Below are 15,190 nucleotides of genomic sequence, written 5' to 3' on the forward strand. Positions count from 1 at the left end.
CTTTGGGTTTCCTCCTCACCGACCTCAGAGCCCTACCCTGGTATCCTAAATTCTTGCCCATGAGAGCCACAGCAGCAGCAATGATGCAAACAGCAACAGGGCTAATGTTTACTGTGAATTATGTATCAGGTGTTGTTAGAGCCACCACTATACAGGTGTGAGTGCCAGCAACTCTCACCTGGGTGCTGCAGGAAATCTGAGCGTCACCAGACCACAGAGCATCATCTCTAGCTCAGCAAGTGTCCCTACGACAGCATTCACAGCCCCACAGCACCAGCCCTCAGAACACCAAACTCCCCAAGCCTGTCCCTCACTTCACAGAAGTGCACTGGTAGTGTTGCCACATGGAATACAGGACAACCAGTTAAGCTTTAATTTAAGATAAACCACGAATAATTTTTTAGTAGAAGAAAGTATCAAATATTGCACTATTCATTATTTAACTGAAATTAAAATTTAATCGAACGTCTTGAAATATCACTTGCTGTGCCTGGCAGTTCTGCGCAGCAGCCCCCAGGTCATTTCTGAAACACATGGAGCTCAGTCTCCCCCAGAGAATTTTGCATTTGCTCTTCTCTCTGCCTGAAGTTCTCTTTCCCTAGCTGTTCACATGCCCCCCTTGCAAACATCAGGTTTTTGTGCAAATGGGACTTCAACATAGGGGTGTCTCTGAGCCCACTTCTCACTGGCGCTGCGAAGCTTTAAGCCTTCATCACCACCTGACATGTTAAATATTTAGCTGTTGTCTGCCTTCCCCTAAGGCTATTGGGAATTCCTTGAGGGTGGGGTTTCTTTGATTCACTGTTGCATTCCCACTACTTAGACCTGACATGGAGCAGATAATAAGTTGATATTTACTGAGTGAATACAGAAGTGTTGCACATGGGTTATATCAACTCATGTTCCAAAAAGTCCCTGTGAGACAAACACTGCACCATCAATCGTGTCTCATAGACAAGGGATCCAAGACACAGAAAAGCTAAATAATTCACACAGAAGCTCCCTGAAGCCAATGATGAGGCCAGGTCCAGACCCAGGAGCTGTGCCAGCTTAGCACAGGCAGAGAGGCATCGCAGAGCTGAGGTAACAGGTGTTTCTGCCTTCCACCCATTTCAGTTATTTGGGGTTAGAGGAAGGAAAGAGCCACTGACATATCTGAGAGTCTGTATTTGCATCAGACACCTTAATCCCAGAACTGAATTGCACTGCTTGATTTTGCTGACACAATTACTATTCAATACAAAGTGTAGCAAATAACCACTTAAGCACCCATGAAATGGAGAAGTTTACGTGGATGTCTGTACTCACTTTTATTTCTTCTTGAACATCAGGATTACGGAAATTTAAATCAGGTTGCTCTTTCATAAACTGATGAAAATAGCATTGTTTTCGTACCTCATCAAAGTGCCAACTGGAGTTTCCATATACACTTAACTAGCAAACAGAAAATAGCAGATCAGTTCCTTAGCATGGTTTCTATGATGATATCGCCCACAAACAAATGATCATTGTCATCGTCAGCCCCATGCAGACTAAGTGCACGCGTCCCCAGAATTTTCCTTCTAGTGAGAGCACTAGATAAACTAATTCCCTAAAATTCCACTTGCTGGCCTAGTGCCCCACAAAAGTGGTTGTAATGTGTTAGTACAGTAGAAACTGTTCACAACAACCACAACATCAAATCAATGCTCTCAATGTAAGGAGCAGACATTTCTAATCTATTTTCTTGAAACTTCTGTCCAGGCTCTGGACTCCTGTTTGTGAAGAAAAGCAAATGATGGTCAATTTGGGAGAAAGACACATTCCACTGATCTTTGGAGCTTGAATCCAAATAGAGCGATTATTTAAATGGTATTTTCAGAAAAATATTAGAATCATTCTATTTAAAATGCTGCTAGCCCTCAGGAATAAAAGAAATCTAGCAACTTCAAGAGGACTTCCCTATAGCTCAGATGGTAAAGAATCTGCCTGCAAGGCAGGAGACCCAGGTTCGATCCCAGGGTCAGAAAGATATCCTGGAGAAGGAAATGGCAATCGACTCCAGTATTCTTGCCTGGGAAATCCCATGGAAAGAGGAGCCTGGGCAGCTACAGTCCATGGGGTAGCAAAGAGTCGGAAATGACTAAGTGACTGAGCACACACACAGTAACTGCAAATGCTGGCCCCCAACAGCATTTGACAGGGGTGCTGCTTTCCTCCTTCTAGAAGCTCTCACATCCGTGGCATTTCCAGGAGGAGGAACCTGTGTCAGTTTCCTCGGGGCTCTGTCTTGGGCCATTTGTTCATTTCACACTAAAGAGAACATCTAGACAACATTTATAAACTGAGGGATTTGCATAAATATTTTATTTTTAGTTGAAAGACCTAGTCACACTGGGTCCACATTTCCATGGCAACAACTGGCCCAAGCTAAGTAGTAGCTGATGCCTTTTGAGGAAACATTCTCGCCAGCTCACCTCATGGCCCACCTGAATACAAATCAGGATAAGATTTTTACAGCATATATCAGTATACAGAAAGATCAGTTTACAAAATACAAAAAAATAAATAAACTCTGCAAATCTATTTCAAAGGGACCAGCAATCCAACAAAAAATTGGAGAAAGAAACCATTAAACAGATGTTCCACAGAAATGGAAGCTCAAGTGAATAAATGTATGAAAAGATATTCAGCAGCATTATTAATTAGGCAACTAGTACACCAATAATTAGTAATTATATAAATAATCATTAGCAGTTAGAGAAATGTAAAATTAAGACCTCAATGTTGTACCAATTTATGTTCACTCAGTAAAAATTAGGCTAGATACAGTCTTTAGCCCTTTCATTTATTAGCTGTGAACCAGGGCAAGGTGCTTAACATTTCTCTGCCTCAGTCTGCTCATCTGTAAAACAGGAATTAAAGTCCAACCCATAAGATTCTACAGTGAATTAAAGAAATTAATGAATATAATCAATATAACACACTCAGAGCCTGGCACACAGTAGTAAGCATTTAGCAAATGTTTGCTAACGCCATCATCATTTTCAAAAGTGGTGGATTGGTAAAAAGGAAAATTGTGTGTTTGCTCAGTCACTCAGTTGTGTTCAACTCTTTGCAACCCTGTGGCCTATAGGCTACCAGGTTCCTCTGTCTACAGGATTTCCCAGGCAAGAATACTGAAGCAAGTTGCCATTTCCTTCTCCAGGGGATCTACTCGGCTCAGGGACTGAACCTGCATCTCCTGCTTTGGCAGGTGGATTCTTTAACACTGAGCCACCTGGGAAGAGGTGAAATTGCCAGGACTTGCTAAAGGGCTGTTCACCAGGCTGTGTATATTAGTGCTATTCACATAACCTCGCATACGGGAGGTTGGGGGAAAAGATCATACGGTCAACTTTAGACACACATCGTTTGAGTGCCCTTGGGTCATTTAAAAGCTGATGCCCAGGAGTCAGCCTCTTTTAGTGCTTAGGGAAGTCAAGAGGGAGGCCCTGGAGTGAGGAGAGATGATCCAGAGAAAAAGGGTCTGTAGAAAGCAGGAGAGAAGATGAACTAGAGTACACAGAGGGACTGACCTGGGACAGGAGGAGAGCTGCCAGATAAACCATGAGACATTCAATTCAATCTGAATTTCATATAAGTAATGAATCCGTTTTTAGTGTAAGTGTATTCCAAATATTTTACACTAGAAATTGTTCATTGTTTATCTAAAACATTTCACTGGGCTTTCTCTCAAGCAGGAGAGACAAGGTCTCCGTCCAGAAGAGGTGAACAGGAAGAGGGTGGGAACAGAGGCAGGAGTGTCAGCTTCTGTTCTCCCTTTAAAGCTGGGTTTGCTGCTGAGGGTGATGAGATGCGGTGAAGGTGGGTAAGACGTCTGAAGAAGAGAGAGGGCATGTTGATCAGCTGGATTTAGTAAAATTCCCCCCAAAGAGTGGATGGATCAGTTCAGATAGGGACTATGAATATGTCCAGAGGCTTGGATGCCAAAGTTCAGGTAAAGAAAAAATGGATGGTTGAGTTCTTTTAGGGCTAGTGTTTTACTGGACAACGGAGTCAAAAAGTCAGAAAGGCAAAAGGGTCTGGAGGGTAGCAAGACAGTTACTATACTAACAAGACATGGGGTCTCAGCTGGACAGAGGGGGAAATAAAGGAAAGAGAGGTTAACGGAGAGCATAGGTTTTAATATGCCAAAACACATCAGCTCTACAGTGAAATGAAAAATCCAAACCCACAGATGATTAGAAGCTTGGGACTTCATTTCTAAATTTGTTTCTCTTCTCATAAACTATAGCTATCATTCACTTTCCTTTAAAATAGCTTTATAAATAACCAGTTTAATAACTGAAGATCTGCCAATTTTACTTCTGTAAATCAAGCATGTTGGGACTTACCCAGTTGTTGGGTGGTATGGTTGTGCCATTTTCATAGTTACAGTCATGCCAGATATAATAATCAGTATATTTTCCTGTCCGGTTCCGACTCCATTGAAACCAAGCATGTTTATCACTGGTGTGGTTTGGTATGAAATCGATGATTAATTTTAAACCTAGTGAGTGAAAACATTTCAAATGGTAAGATAATATTATTTACATAATATTAGAATAATACAATAGTGAGGAAGAAAATGCTCTAAGCTAAGCATTTGGAGAAATGCTTTCCTTAAACCATCCCAGCCACCTTCCATTCAATTTACCTTTATCATGTATGGCTGCAACCAGATTCTCAAAATCTTTCATTGTTCCAAAAATGGGATCAATTTCTCGGAAATCTTCAACAGCATGTCGGAAATCTTTAAGGGATGATTTATAAAATGAAGTAATCCAAACAGTTTTTATATTTAAAGTTGTGATGTAATCCAATTTATCTTGAATACCTGAAGGCAAAAGTCAAAGCCATGGAAAAGTTTGTTTTTTCAGTTGAATGATTAAAAATAAAACGAATAGGCTTAAGACAGAAATATCTGGGGTTTTTTTGAATTTGGGTAAAATTCAAATAGCAAGGTCTAGTTCTACAACCAACAGCAAATTAGCCTTCTGGCAATAACCTTTGAACTTTAACATCAATGCATAATATTTTAAAAATCTGTCTGTTGTTTGTTCATATTTTATACTTAAAACCAAAACTACACTATTGTTAATTTATTCTACACATGGTTTTCAAGCACCTAATCCAGGCCAGATGCTGGGCTAAGTACCAAGACACAAAGAAGAATAACGTATGCATTCTTGACGGTCACGTGACCTAAGCTGCACTGTCCAGTGTGTGGCCACTTGCCACGTGGCTATCAAGCACTTGCAATGTAACTAGTCTAAACTGAGATGTGGTGCAAATGTAAAACACACACTGGACATTGAAGACCCAGTATGAAAAGAAAGAATGTAAAATAGCTCATTTATATTTTTATATTGATTATATGTTACAAAGACCCTGATGCTGGTCATTGGAAAAGACCCTGATGCTGGGAAAGATTGAAGGCAGAAGGAGAAGAGGGCAACAGGGAATAAGATGGTTAGATGGCATCACCGACTCAATGGACATGAACTTGGGCAAACTGCAGAGATGATGAGGGACAGGGAAGCCTGGTATGCTGCAGTCCATGGGGTCATGAAGAGCTGGATTCAACTGAGCAATCGAACAACAACAACAATATGTTGAAAAGATAGTCGATATGTTGGATTAAACAAAGTATAGTATTCAAATTAAGTTCACTTGTTTCTCTTTTACTTTTTTAATATGGCTGCTAGAAAACTGTCAGTTACCTATGTGGTCCACATTCTGTTTCCTTTGGACAGTGCTGAAGTCAAGCATTTATACAGAAAAGAACTTTAGACTTAGATGAGAAGAGACATAGGAATGAAACTCCTGTACGTGGGACCCCGTAGGATAATTAGCAGACAGTTAGTGGGGGGACGTGCTTCTATTTCAGCGTCCTAAACGCAGAGCCCGAGTTTAGTATTCGGTCTGCAGTAACTTCCTGTGGGACCCCTGTCAGAAGTCGCTGAGACCAAAGCAGGAGTCAGGTTGCGTACCTGTGTCCTGACTATAGTTCAGTTCCCTTCCGTGGATGGCCGTGAGACCTCCTGGAGTATCAGCAGGCAACAAAAGAATTTTGATTTAATTCAGATTAAAGTCAAAATTTTGATTTATATCAAGAATAAGCACAAAGGAACAGGATGATAAAAACGAAGAGGCCAAATGGACACAGAGTAACAAAGGATCTCCCATGTCCACATTCCAGGGGACAGAAAGCAATAGACTAAACTGAAACCTGGAACTTTTTCTTCAAATTAGAACAAAATCCTCTCAACCTCTAGAAAAAATACCTATTAATTACAGGAAGCAGCCAGTCCTTCAAGGAAAAGTTATGGGAAATGACAAATGTGAGAGGTGATTAGAAGTTGCCCTTTGCATGGGGAATTTAGAAAGAGATTACAGAGGGAGGGCCAGGAAGTGGGTAGTATAGTTTAGGGGTATAGGGTTTTGAGCTTTATTCCATCAAACATCACTTTGCAAAGCATTTACTTTGTAAGCAGCAGCAGGTGACAGGATCATGCTAGGGGCTGAGGGGTTGGAAGGAAAGTCACCCAGATATGTTACACCGAAGCACCAGAAGTGTGGCTCCATCCAAAACACTGAAAGAGTTTGGGCAGGGTAGCGCCCCCTCTGACCAGGAGGTTAAACAGATTAATGAAGGAAGTGGGTTTGAACTGCATCTTGAAGGTCAGATAATATTTCAATTAGTTAAGATGAAGGATGGTTTTTAAGAGAAAAATTATATGAGTGTGAAGAAGTCTTTTATTAGTTTACTAAAGAAAGCTGAAGATTTTAGGAATGTGTTTGAAGCATTTTAAAGTTCGACTAAGCTTCCTATACTCTTTTCTTTTTGATGCATAACATAATCACATTTATTTAAGAATGTATTCCAATATCAAAAAGCAAAATTCAGCAATGCAAAACCTCAATTACTTTCGTACCAACCTAATAGTTTTGTGAGGACTCCCTGATGTATTCAGACATTTTTGTGTAAGGTGCAGGCCTTGACCACACAGTCCTGAGATAAATCTATCCTTATATACTGTATTCTAGAACAACTACAGTCTCAAAGGCTGCAGTTTCTGAGTCTAAGCTGTCCACTAATTGAGGAAGTAGTGGGTGACCTGTTATAGGAGGTATGCAAGGAAAGCCACCTTTTAGAATGCTGGACTGGGGCCTTCTCCGGTAAGCCAGAAGAAGGGGCTGCAGAATGAGGCCTTTACAGACTCTACAGCAATGAAAAGAGGAATACTAAGCACCAGGAAGGGAGCCAAGCAACTAGCCAAAACCAAACAATTCAGCAAGCTATTACATATCCGCGTCTAGAGCTATACCAAATGCAGTCATGTGTGCTCAGTTGCTCAGTTGTGTCCAACTCTTTGAGACCCCCCAGACTGTAGCCTATCAGGCTCCTCTGCCCGTGGAATTTTCCAGACAAGAACACTGGAGTGGGTTGTCATTCCCTTCTCTATCCCATACTCTTAAATCATTATTTTGTCTTCTTCAAGCCAAATAGCATTATCGAAAATTATCTTATTAGTTTATTTGTTCCTTATTGCTTCCCTTAACTGGGTAACCATATCAACCAATTTGCCTGGGACAGTTTCCAGCGATTGGTTTGTGTCCTCATTTGAGCAATAAATAATAAGGACATCCCACACATAACACACTAGGAAATTATTAGCATAACTTTAAAAATATTTTTTACTTTCTTTATTAAGATGGATATTTCTTAAATAACCCTTAATTCAACTAATGACCAACCCACACTATACCTTTTCTTCATTTCTCAAGATTTAAGCTTTAAAGACTCAGTCTATACATTTTAAAGATATCACTTAATCTTCTTCTAAAATAATGAATTATGCTTTGCTCATTAATCAGAATCTCTCTGCCAGATTATCAAACTAGCCACTGTGCACCCTGGAAAAGGGATTCTAAAGATTCTAAACAGTCATTCCGAGATGACAAACTCTAAAGTGCACAGAAGAAGGACACATTTCAGGAGGAAACTTGCTCATGTAGGAAGTTAGATCAGATGACTATGCAAAAATTCCTACTGGGCAATAAACTTAACAGCCCTTTGGGGCTCAAAGGGCTCTAGCAAGTATCCTTTTATCATATGCTAAGAATTGCTGGGTTCTGCTGAGTGGCTTTTTAAAATATCATAAACAAGGAGAAAGGCATCATCAGTCATACTGGGTGGAATGTGCTTATTACCGCACAGCCCAGGCATAATGAGCTTCCAGGATGAAGAGCCCTAAAGGAACCTCATCCCGCCCTGCCCTAAGTCTCAAGGTACGCACCTTTCAGATCTCCATCCCCATCCTTGTTGCTGTCCCTGAAAGACCTTGGGTAGATCTGGTACATGGGTCCCGCCTGCCACCAGTCCAGGCACTTGGGAGAGATGGCAATGATGGCTATGGTGGCCGCAATGAGCAAGAGCACAGAAGCCACGGTGAGCCAGAAGAGCACCTCCCGCGGTATCCGGTAGCGGGCCTGGCCCGAGAACTGAAATAGCACCTCTTTGGGCATCCCAGCGTAGGGCCGGACATCCTTCACGTCGGGCTCCCCGGGGCCGAGGATGTCCACGGTGTTGTGCTGTGGCCCGGCCACTGGGCTACTTGGGTCCAGGTCAGTCTCCAGGATGTCTTCATTTTGTACAAACCCGTTGTTGGTCTGGCCTTCCTTCGCATTTAATCCAATGGAATCTCTCTTGCTTTTATCCTCAGCCATGTTTCACAATCTTATCCCTGCCGAGTGCCTTCCTGTAGTAACAAAAGAGAGAAGAGAGCTTGCAGAAATGCTTGATCATGTTAATGAGCTTTTCATGGTTTATAAATAAACCTGACTGGACAAAGTTCAGCCAAGGAAGGAAGGGTAAAGGGTAAAGTGGGGTTTTTAAAAAATTCTCCTTACACCCTGTGAGACTGATGTAGCAACAGTCAACCAGATGGAGGGATTCAGATCTGGACTGGAACAGAGGCACAGAGGAGGCGAAATGGGAAGAGGACACAGTGTTCCACTGCAGTTTAAGACCTTACTTGGTTGAGCACACAAATATTCATAGCAGCATTATTCACAACAGTCAAAAGGTGGAAAGAAGCCAAGTGGATGAATGGACAACCCAACTGTGACATATACCTTAAAAAGGAATGAAATTCTAACAGGGGCCACAACATGGATGAACCTTGAAGATATTATGCTAAGTGAAGGAAGCCAGGGACAAAAGGACAGATGTCGTCTGAGTCCACTTATATGAGGTAGGTACATGAATTCACAGAAACAGAGCAGAAGGGTAGATAACGGGAGTTGGAAGAAAGGGGGTCAGGAGCAGCTCTTGTTTAATGAGTATAAAGTTTACATTTTGGATGATGCAGAAGTTCTGGAGGTGGTCATACACCAGTGTAAATGTATTCAATGCCACTGAATTGTACACTTTCAAGTTCTTAAAGTGGTAAATTTTATATTATGTATATTTTACAATAAAAAATAGCTTAAATTTTCTTTCTTGTCAACTAGGTATGAGAAAAAGAAACAGAATTTTGCAAGGGGAAACATGCTTTTCTTTACTTGTTATTTTGAAGGTCTCTTCTACAAATCCAGGAGGAAGAGGATCTGAAGACAGGGGACGACAGCACCTTTGTTCCTGAAACTATTTTATCTCAGTTCAAGCCAACCTGATACATGCCTGCTTGTATGCTCAGTTCGACCCCAGGTGCCTTCAGTCTTGTTTCCTATTTTCAGAAGAGTATGGTTGCCCATTCTTGGAAGCACTTTTCCAAGTGGGGATGGTAGAATGGGGAATTTCATGTCTAGCAAGTTCAAGCAGTTTATTATAGGTAAACAGTTCTTAATACAAGCACTAAAGAGTTGTTTAATCATTGACAAGTATAAAATATAAATTTGCAACCAAGAAGAAACTGCATTAAAAGTGAGGTATGCTTTCCTGGAAGATTATGCAAACCTTAAAAGAATGTGATGATTCATGGCTTCCTTTTAATCAGTGCACATATAATAAACAGCTCTATGACTGTTTTGATCAAATAAGAAGCTTTTTGTTTTAAGTGAGGAAAGTTACATGAATTCCTATTATTACTGTTAATTTGTAGAGTAACTTAGAAGCAGTAATTGGTACAGAGAAATAAGCTGTTTGATTTTGGCTAAGTTATTTTTTTAAAGTGAGTAAATCCCAAAATCTAGCTTATTCAATGCATCCAATAAGTGGCATCTCTCATTATTACTAATTAAGCATATTGTATATTTTTTAACAATTAAAGGAATTTAACTTTTATGTTTCCAAATCACTTTATCTCTCAAACACATAATGGTACTTTTCACCATAGGAGCTAATTGAAAGAATTTTTTTGAACAGTAAAAGCAAGTACAAAGATTTAACTTATTGAAGAAAATTTATTATACAACAAAGCATATAATTGAAGAACATATGACAAATTGGTAAATGCATTGGTAATAAATATGCCAAAGAACTTTGTGTTCTTAAAATTAAAGGTATGTATACATTGTTAGACATTCAGTTCAATTCAGTCGCTCAGTCGTGTCGGACTCTTTGCAACCCCATGAACCACAGCACGCCAGGCCTCCCTGTCCATCACCAAATCCCGCAGCTTAATCAAACTTATGTCCATCAATCAGTGGTGCCATCCAAGTATCTCATCTTCTGTCATCCCCTTCTCCTCCTGCCCTCAATCTTACCCAGTATCAGGGTCTTTTAAAATGAATCAGCTCTTCACATCAGGTGGCCAAAGTATTGGAGTTTCAGCTTCAACATCAGTCCTTCCAATGAACACCCAGGACTGATCTCCTTTAGGATGGACTGGTTGGATCTCCTTGCAGTCCAAGGGACTCTCAAGAGTCTTCTCCAACACCACAGTTCAAAAGCATCAATTCTCTGGTGCTCATCTTTCTTTATAGTCCAACTCTCACATCCATACATGACTACTGGAAAGACTATAGCCTTGACTAGATGGACCTTTGTTGACAAAGTAATGTCTCTGTTTTTAATATGCTGTCTAGGTTGGTGATAACTTTCCTTCCAAGGAGTAAGTGTCTTTTAATTTCATGGCTGCAGTCACAATCTGCAGTGATTTTGGAGCCCCCCAAAATAAAGTCAGCCACTGTTTCCCCACCTATTTGCCATGAAGTGATGTGACCAGATGCCATGATCTTAGTTTTCTGAATGTTGAGCTTTAAGCCAACTTTTTCACTCTCCACTTTCACTTTCATCAAGAGGCTTTTTAGTTCCTCTTTACTTTCTGCCATAAGGGTAGCGTCATCTGCATATCTGAGGTTATTGATATTTCTCCCAGCAATCTTGATTTTAACTTGTGTTTCCTCCAGCCCAGCGTTTCTCATGATGTACTCTGCATATAAGTTAAATAAGCAGGGTGATAATATACAGCCTTGATGTACTCCTTTTCCTATTTGGAACCAGTCTGTTGTTCCATGTCCAGTTCTAACTGTTGCTTCCTGACCTGCATGCATACAGGTTTTTTGCAGGTCAGGTAGTCTGGTATTCCCATCTCCTTCAGAATTTTCCACAGTTTAGTGTGATCCACACAGTCAAAGGCTTTGGAATAGTCAATAAAGCAGAAATAGATGTTTTTCTGGACCTCTCTTGCTTTTTCGATGATCGAACAGATCTTGGCAATTTGATTATGTATACATATATAAAATTTCATAATATCATTTTAAAAATATCAGTTAAAGCTTGAAAAAAAGGTTGTAAACAGATATTTCATGAAAATCAACTCATTAATGTTAGAGAAATAAGCATTTTCAATCACTTTGACAAAGAATTTCTAAAAGATAATAGTACTAGCAAGGATCCAGTGTAAACTCATAATTCTGGAAAGTAATTTGGCCATGTGTATCATGAGTTTTAATGTTTTCAGAGTAATAAATGAGGCTAGCTCTACCAGATTTTAAAATAAAAACTTCAAAAAAAATGAAGAGTTGATATTAAAGTTTAGGTTAGGTCAAAAGATCAATTGAACAGATTGGAGTCATCCAAGATGGACCCCTATTCCTTATACAGAAGGAGATTTAGAATATGAAAAGTGAGGAAAAGAAAGATTATTTAGTGAGTGATGTTGGACAGCTGGATAAGGAGAGCAAATACGATCAGAGTCGTGTGGGAAAACGTAGCACAGCCATTTGTGCCTGCATACTGAGTGTCAGCTAGTGGCTGCCTGGAGGCTGAGAATCAGAGACTGAAGATGAGACTCCTTGGATTCATACATTCCACTTTACCGTGTGTCATTTGTTCTCAGCATATTATGACTTTTGTAATAAAAAGGGGAGAAGAGGTTCATATCCTTTAACTTGGCAATTTCAATTCCAAAACTCTATCTTAAGGAAATAATCCAAGACAGGAACAAAAGTTTATGAGCAATAAGGCTTATTAATTACAGTTTCATTTATAATGTCAAATATTGGAAACCAAAATGTTCAGTGACACAAGACTAACTAAATTACTGTACATCCATGTTATATAATCTTAGTCACTAAGCATATTTTCAAAGATTTTTAATTACATGGAAGAAATCTCACATTATTGTGTTGAGTGAGGAAAATGCAAGATATAAAGTAATTCTTCTAATTATGTAAAAAAAATTCTCATATATATAAAGTCGTATTAGAATATACGTTTAAAGTGTTTCTCAATTAAAGATTTTAAAATTAAAAAAATAAAAAACTAAAAAAAATATAAATAAATAAAAAATAAAGTGTTTCTCTCTGGGTTCTAAGATTATGGATGATACATAATTTGTTCTTTAAACGTTTTCTGATTTTTGTAATTTTTCTGTAATTAATATTACAATCAATATTACTCTTCCATTAGAAAAAAAATAAGCTAGGGAACCTTGAGTTTGGAGTCTACCTAGAAGTTCCAGTCAGGTTGTAGAGTTCAGCTTAAAGTGATTCCCTCTAGTATCAGTCACCCAAACTTCACAAACATCTCATACTCACGATTTAAACTAAGATTTAAAGAGAAAAGAAACAAACTTCAAAAAGCAGAAGGAAGACATGGATTCAGTGAAAAAGTATGGCAACACTGGAGGGAAGAAGAAGTTGACAGTAATTTGGAGAAGACAGTCACAGAGTTAAGACTTCCCACCAAGTACAAAGTATGTTTTACTTACTATCAAGGAGACTTAGAAGGAAATATTGATTGTAGAAAGAGAAATACACTGCCTGTTAAAACTCCTAAACATGAATAAGGAACAAGAACACTAAGGAAGCTTTAAGAGCTAACTCACATAATCAGAACAAAGAATCAGAGATAATCTGGATATACTTCCTCAGTAAATTCAAATCCCAAGTGAGTTACACAATCATGATAATAAAGTAAAGAAGAATGAACCCTCTGGAAAACAGATAACAGAACAATGGGGCTACCACAGACACAGAAGCATCCTGCAAATTAAACAGAAACAAACATATAGAAAGCAAAAATCAACAAGAAATATATTTTATATTATATATAAATGGATTTTTAAATATACATGTATATTCAGTCATAAAGACTTTCAGTTAACAGCAAACCCACCAACATATCTTACAGCATATAACCTGTCAGATTAGTAAACATTCAAAATAGGATTTTCCATATTGCACTTACCTGTTTACAGCCTCTGTGATCTAAGGGTAAGATCTGCATAGTCATCTTTAAGTTCCCAGTATCCAGCTCAGTGCCAGGTATACTATTAAGTTAATAAAAGAATAGTTACTTAAAGGTAGGTGACCTATGCTGAAGAATAAGGGGAGAATGAGTAAGTGGGGGGAGGAGGAAGAAATGAAAAGGAAGGGGAGGGAGAGGGGGAGAGGAGGAAGAACAGAAAAGTGGAAAGTACATTCTGCCTAAAAGTGCTGATTTTTATCACTCAGCCAAATGTTCCAACCTTGATACAGTTTCATGACTCAAATTTTAAGTCAGAGGAAGTGAGATTAAGCCTGCCTCCATTTGCTCTCTGCTTGATCTTAGACAAGATTGTCTCTAAGCCTCTTTTACCTCAGCTATAAAACTGAATTTGATTCTGAGTTTAACATTAGAAATATAGTCCAGAGTACAATGTTTTTAAAAACATTTCTAATTAGAAGGAACAGAAAAATAGACTTATCCTAGCTAGAGGTCGGAATTCAACTTATATATCCAGTGAATCAAAAGAAAACATTTAACCATGATTTGGTAGAAGTTAAACTATTTAAAACATTCTTCAATTCAGTTCAGTTCAGTCAATCAGTTGTGTCCGACTCTTTGTGACCCCATGAATCGCAGCGTGCCAGGCCTCCCTGTCCATCACCAACTCCCGGAGTTCACTCAGACTCACGTCCATTGAGTCGGTGATGCCATCCAGCCATCTCATCCTCTGTCGCCCCCGTCTCCTCCTGCCCCCAATCCCTCCCAGCATCAGTCTTTTCCAATGAGTCAACTCTTCGCCTGAGGTGGCCAAAGTACTGGAGTTTCAGCTTTACCATCATTCCTTCCAAAGAACATCCAGGGCTGATCTCCGTGCAGTCCAAGGGACTCTCAAGAGTCTTCTCCAACACCATAGTTCAAAAGCATCAATTCTTCGGCGCTCAGCTAGCAAAAGAAATGTTAACAGAACATGAGACTTGACAAATGTCACAAAACCTTACTATTTCTACATACAAAGAATTGCTGCAATAATCAATAGCTAAATTACATTCAATAAAGGAGTAAAAGGAATTGCAAATTATATATAAGAAATTAACATTTCTGATGTTAATAGAAATTAACATCATATATGCAGATGATATCACTCTAATGGCAGGAAGTGAAAAGGAACTAAAGAGCCTCTTTGATGAGGGTGAAAGAAAAAGCTGACTTAAAACTCAACATTCAAAAACTAGGATCATGGCATCCGGTCCTATCACTTCATGGCAAACAGATGGGGAAACAGAGCAACAGTGACAGGTTTTATCTTCTTGGGCTCCAAAATCACTGTGGACGGTGACTGCAGCCATGAAATTAAAAGACACTTGCTCCTTGGCAGGAAAGCTATGACAAACTTCGTTTATTAAAAAGCAAAAACATCACTTTACTAACAAAGGTCCATAGAGTCAAAGCTATGGTTTTTCCAGTAGTCATGTACGGATGTGAGAGACCATAAAGAAGGCTGAGAGA

The 15,190-nt window shown here is 39.3% G+C and overlaps 1 protein-coding gene and 1 long non-coding RNA gene across 4 annotated transcripts in view; one reads left to right on the forward strand and one right to left on the reverse strand.

Annotated features, from left to right (window-relative positions):
- Nucleotides 1–14,626, reverse strand: part of SLC3A1 (solute carrier family 3 member 1) — a 39,119-nt gene extending 24,493 nt beyond the window's left edge. The window contains exons 1-6 of one of the 3 annotated variants that reach the window (XM_069583436.1): nt 14,518–14,626; nt 13,664–13,745; nt 8,325–8,786; nt 4,679–4,858; nt 4,377–4,531; nt 1,309–1,434 (exon numbers count right to left, since the gene is read on the reverse strand). In XM_069583436.1, the coding sequence (XP_069439537.1) occupies nt 1,309–1,434; nt 4,377–4,531; nt 4,679–4,858; nt 8,325–8,754 (891 nt within the window). In that variant the 5' untranslated portion in view covers nt 8,755–8,786; nt 13,664–13,745; nt 14,518–14,626. Of the gene's footprint in view, nt 1–1,308; nt 1,435–4,376; nt 4,532–4,678; nt 4,859–8,324; nt 8,787–8,937; nt 9,073–13,663; nt 13,817–14,517 lie in introns of those variants that run through there. The other 2 variants (XM_069583434.1, XM_069583433.1) reach the window with 2 other exon arrangements.
- Nucleotides 8,258–10,312, forward strand: LOC138436989 (uncharacterized). The gene is made up of 2 exons (XR_011255709.1): nt 8,258–9,281; nt 9,606–10,312. It is a non-coding gene; the product is annotated as an uncharacterized lncRNA (long non-coding RNA).
- Nucleotides 14,627–15,190: the final 564 nt, after the last annotated feature.

This window comes from Ovis canadensis, chromosome 3, assembly GCF_042477335.2.
Source record: "Ovis canadensis isolate MfBH-ARS-UI-01 breed Bighorn chromosome 3, ARS-UI_OviCan_v2, whole genome shotgun sequence".
Taxonomy (NCBI): domain Eukaryota; kingdom Metazoa; phylum Chordata; class Mammalia; order Artiodactyla; family Bovidae; genus Ovis; species Ovis canadensis.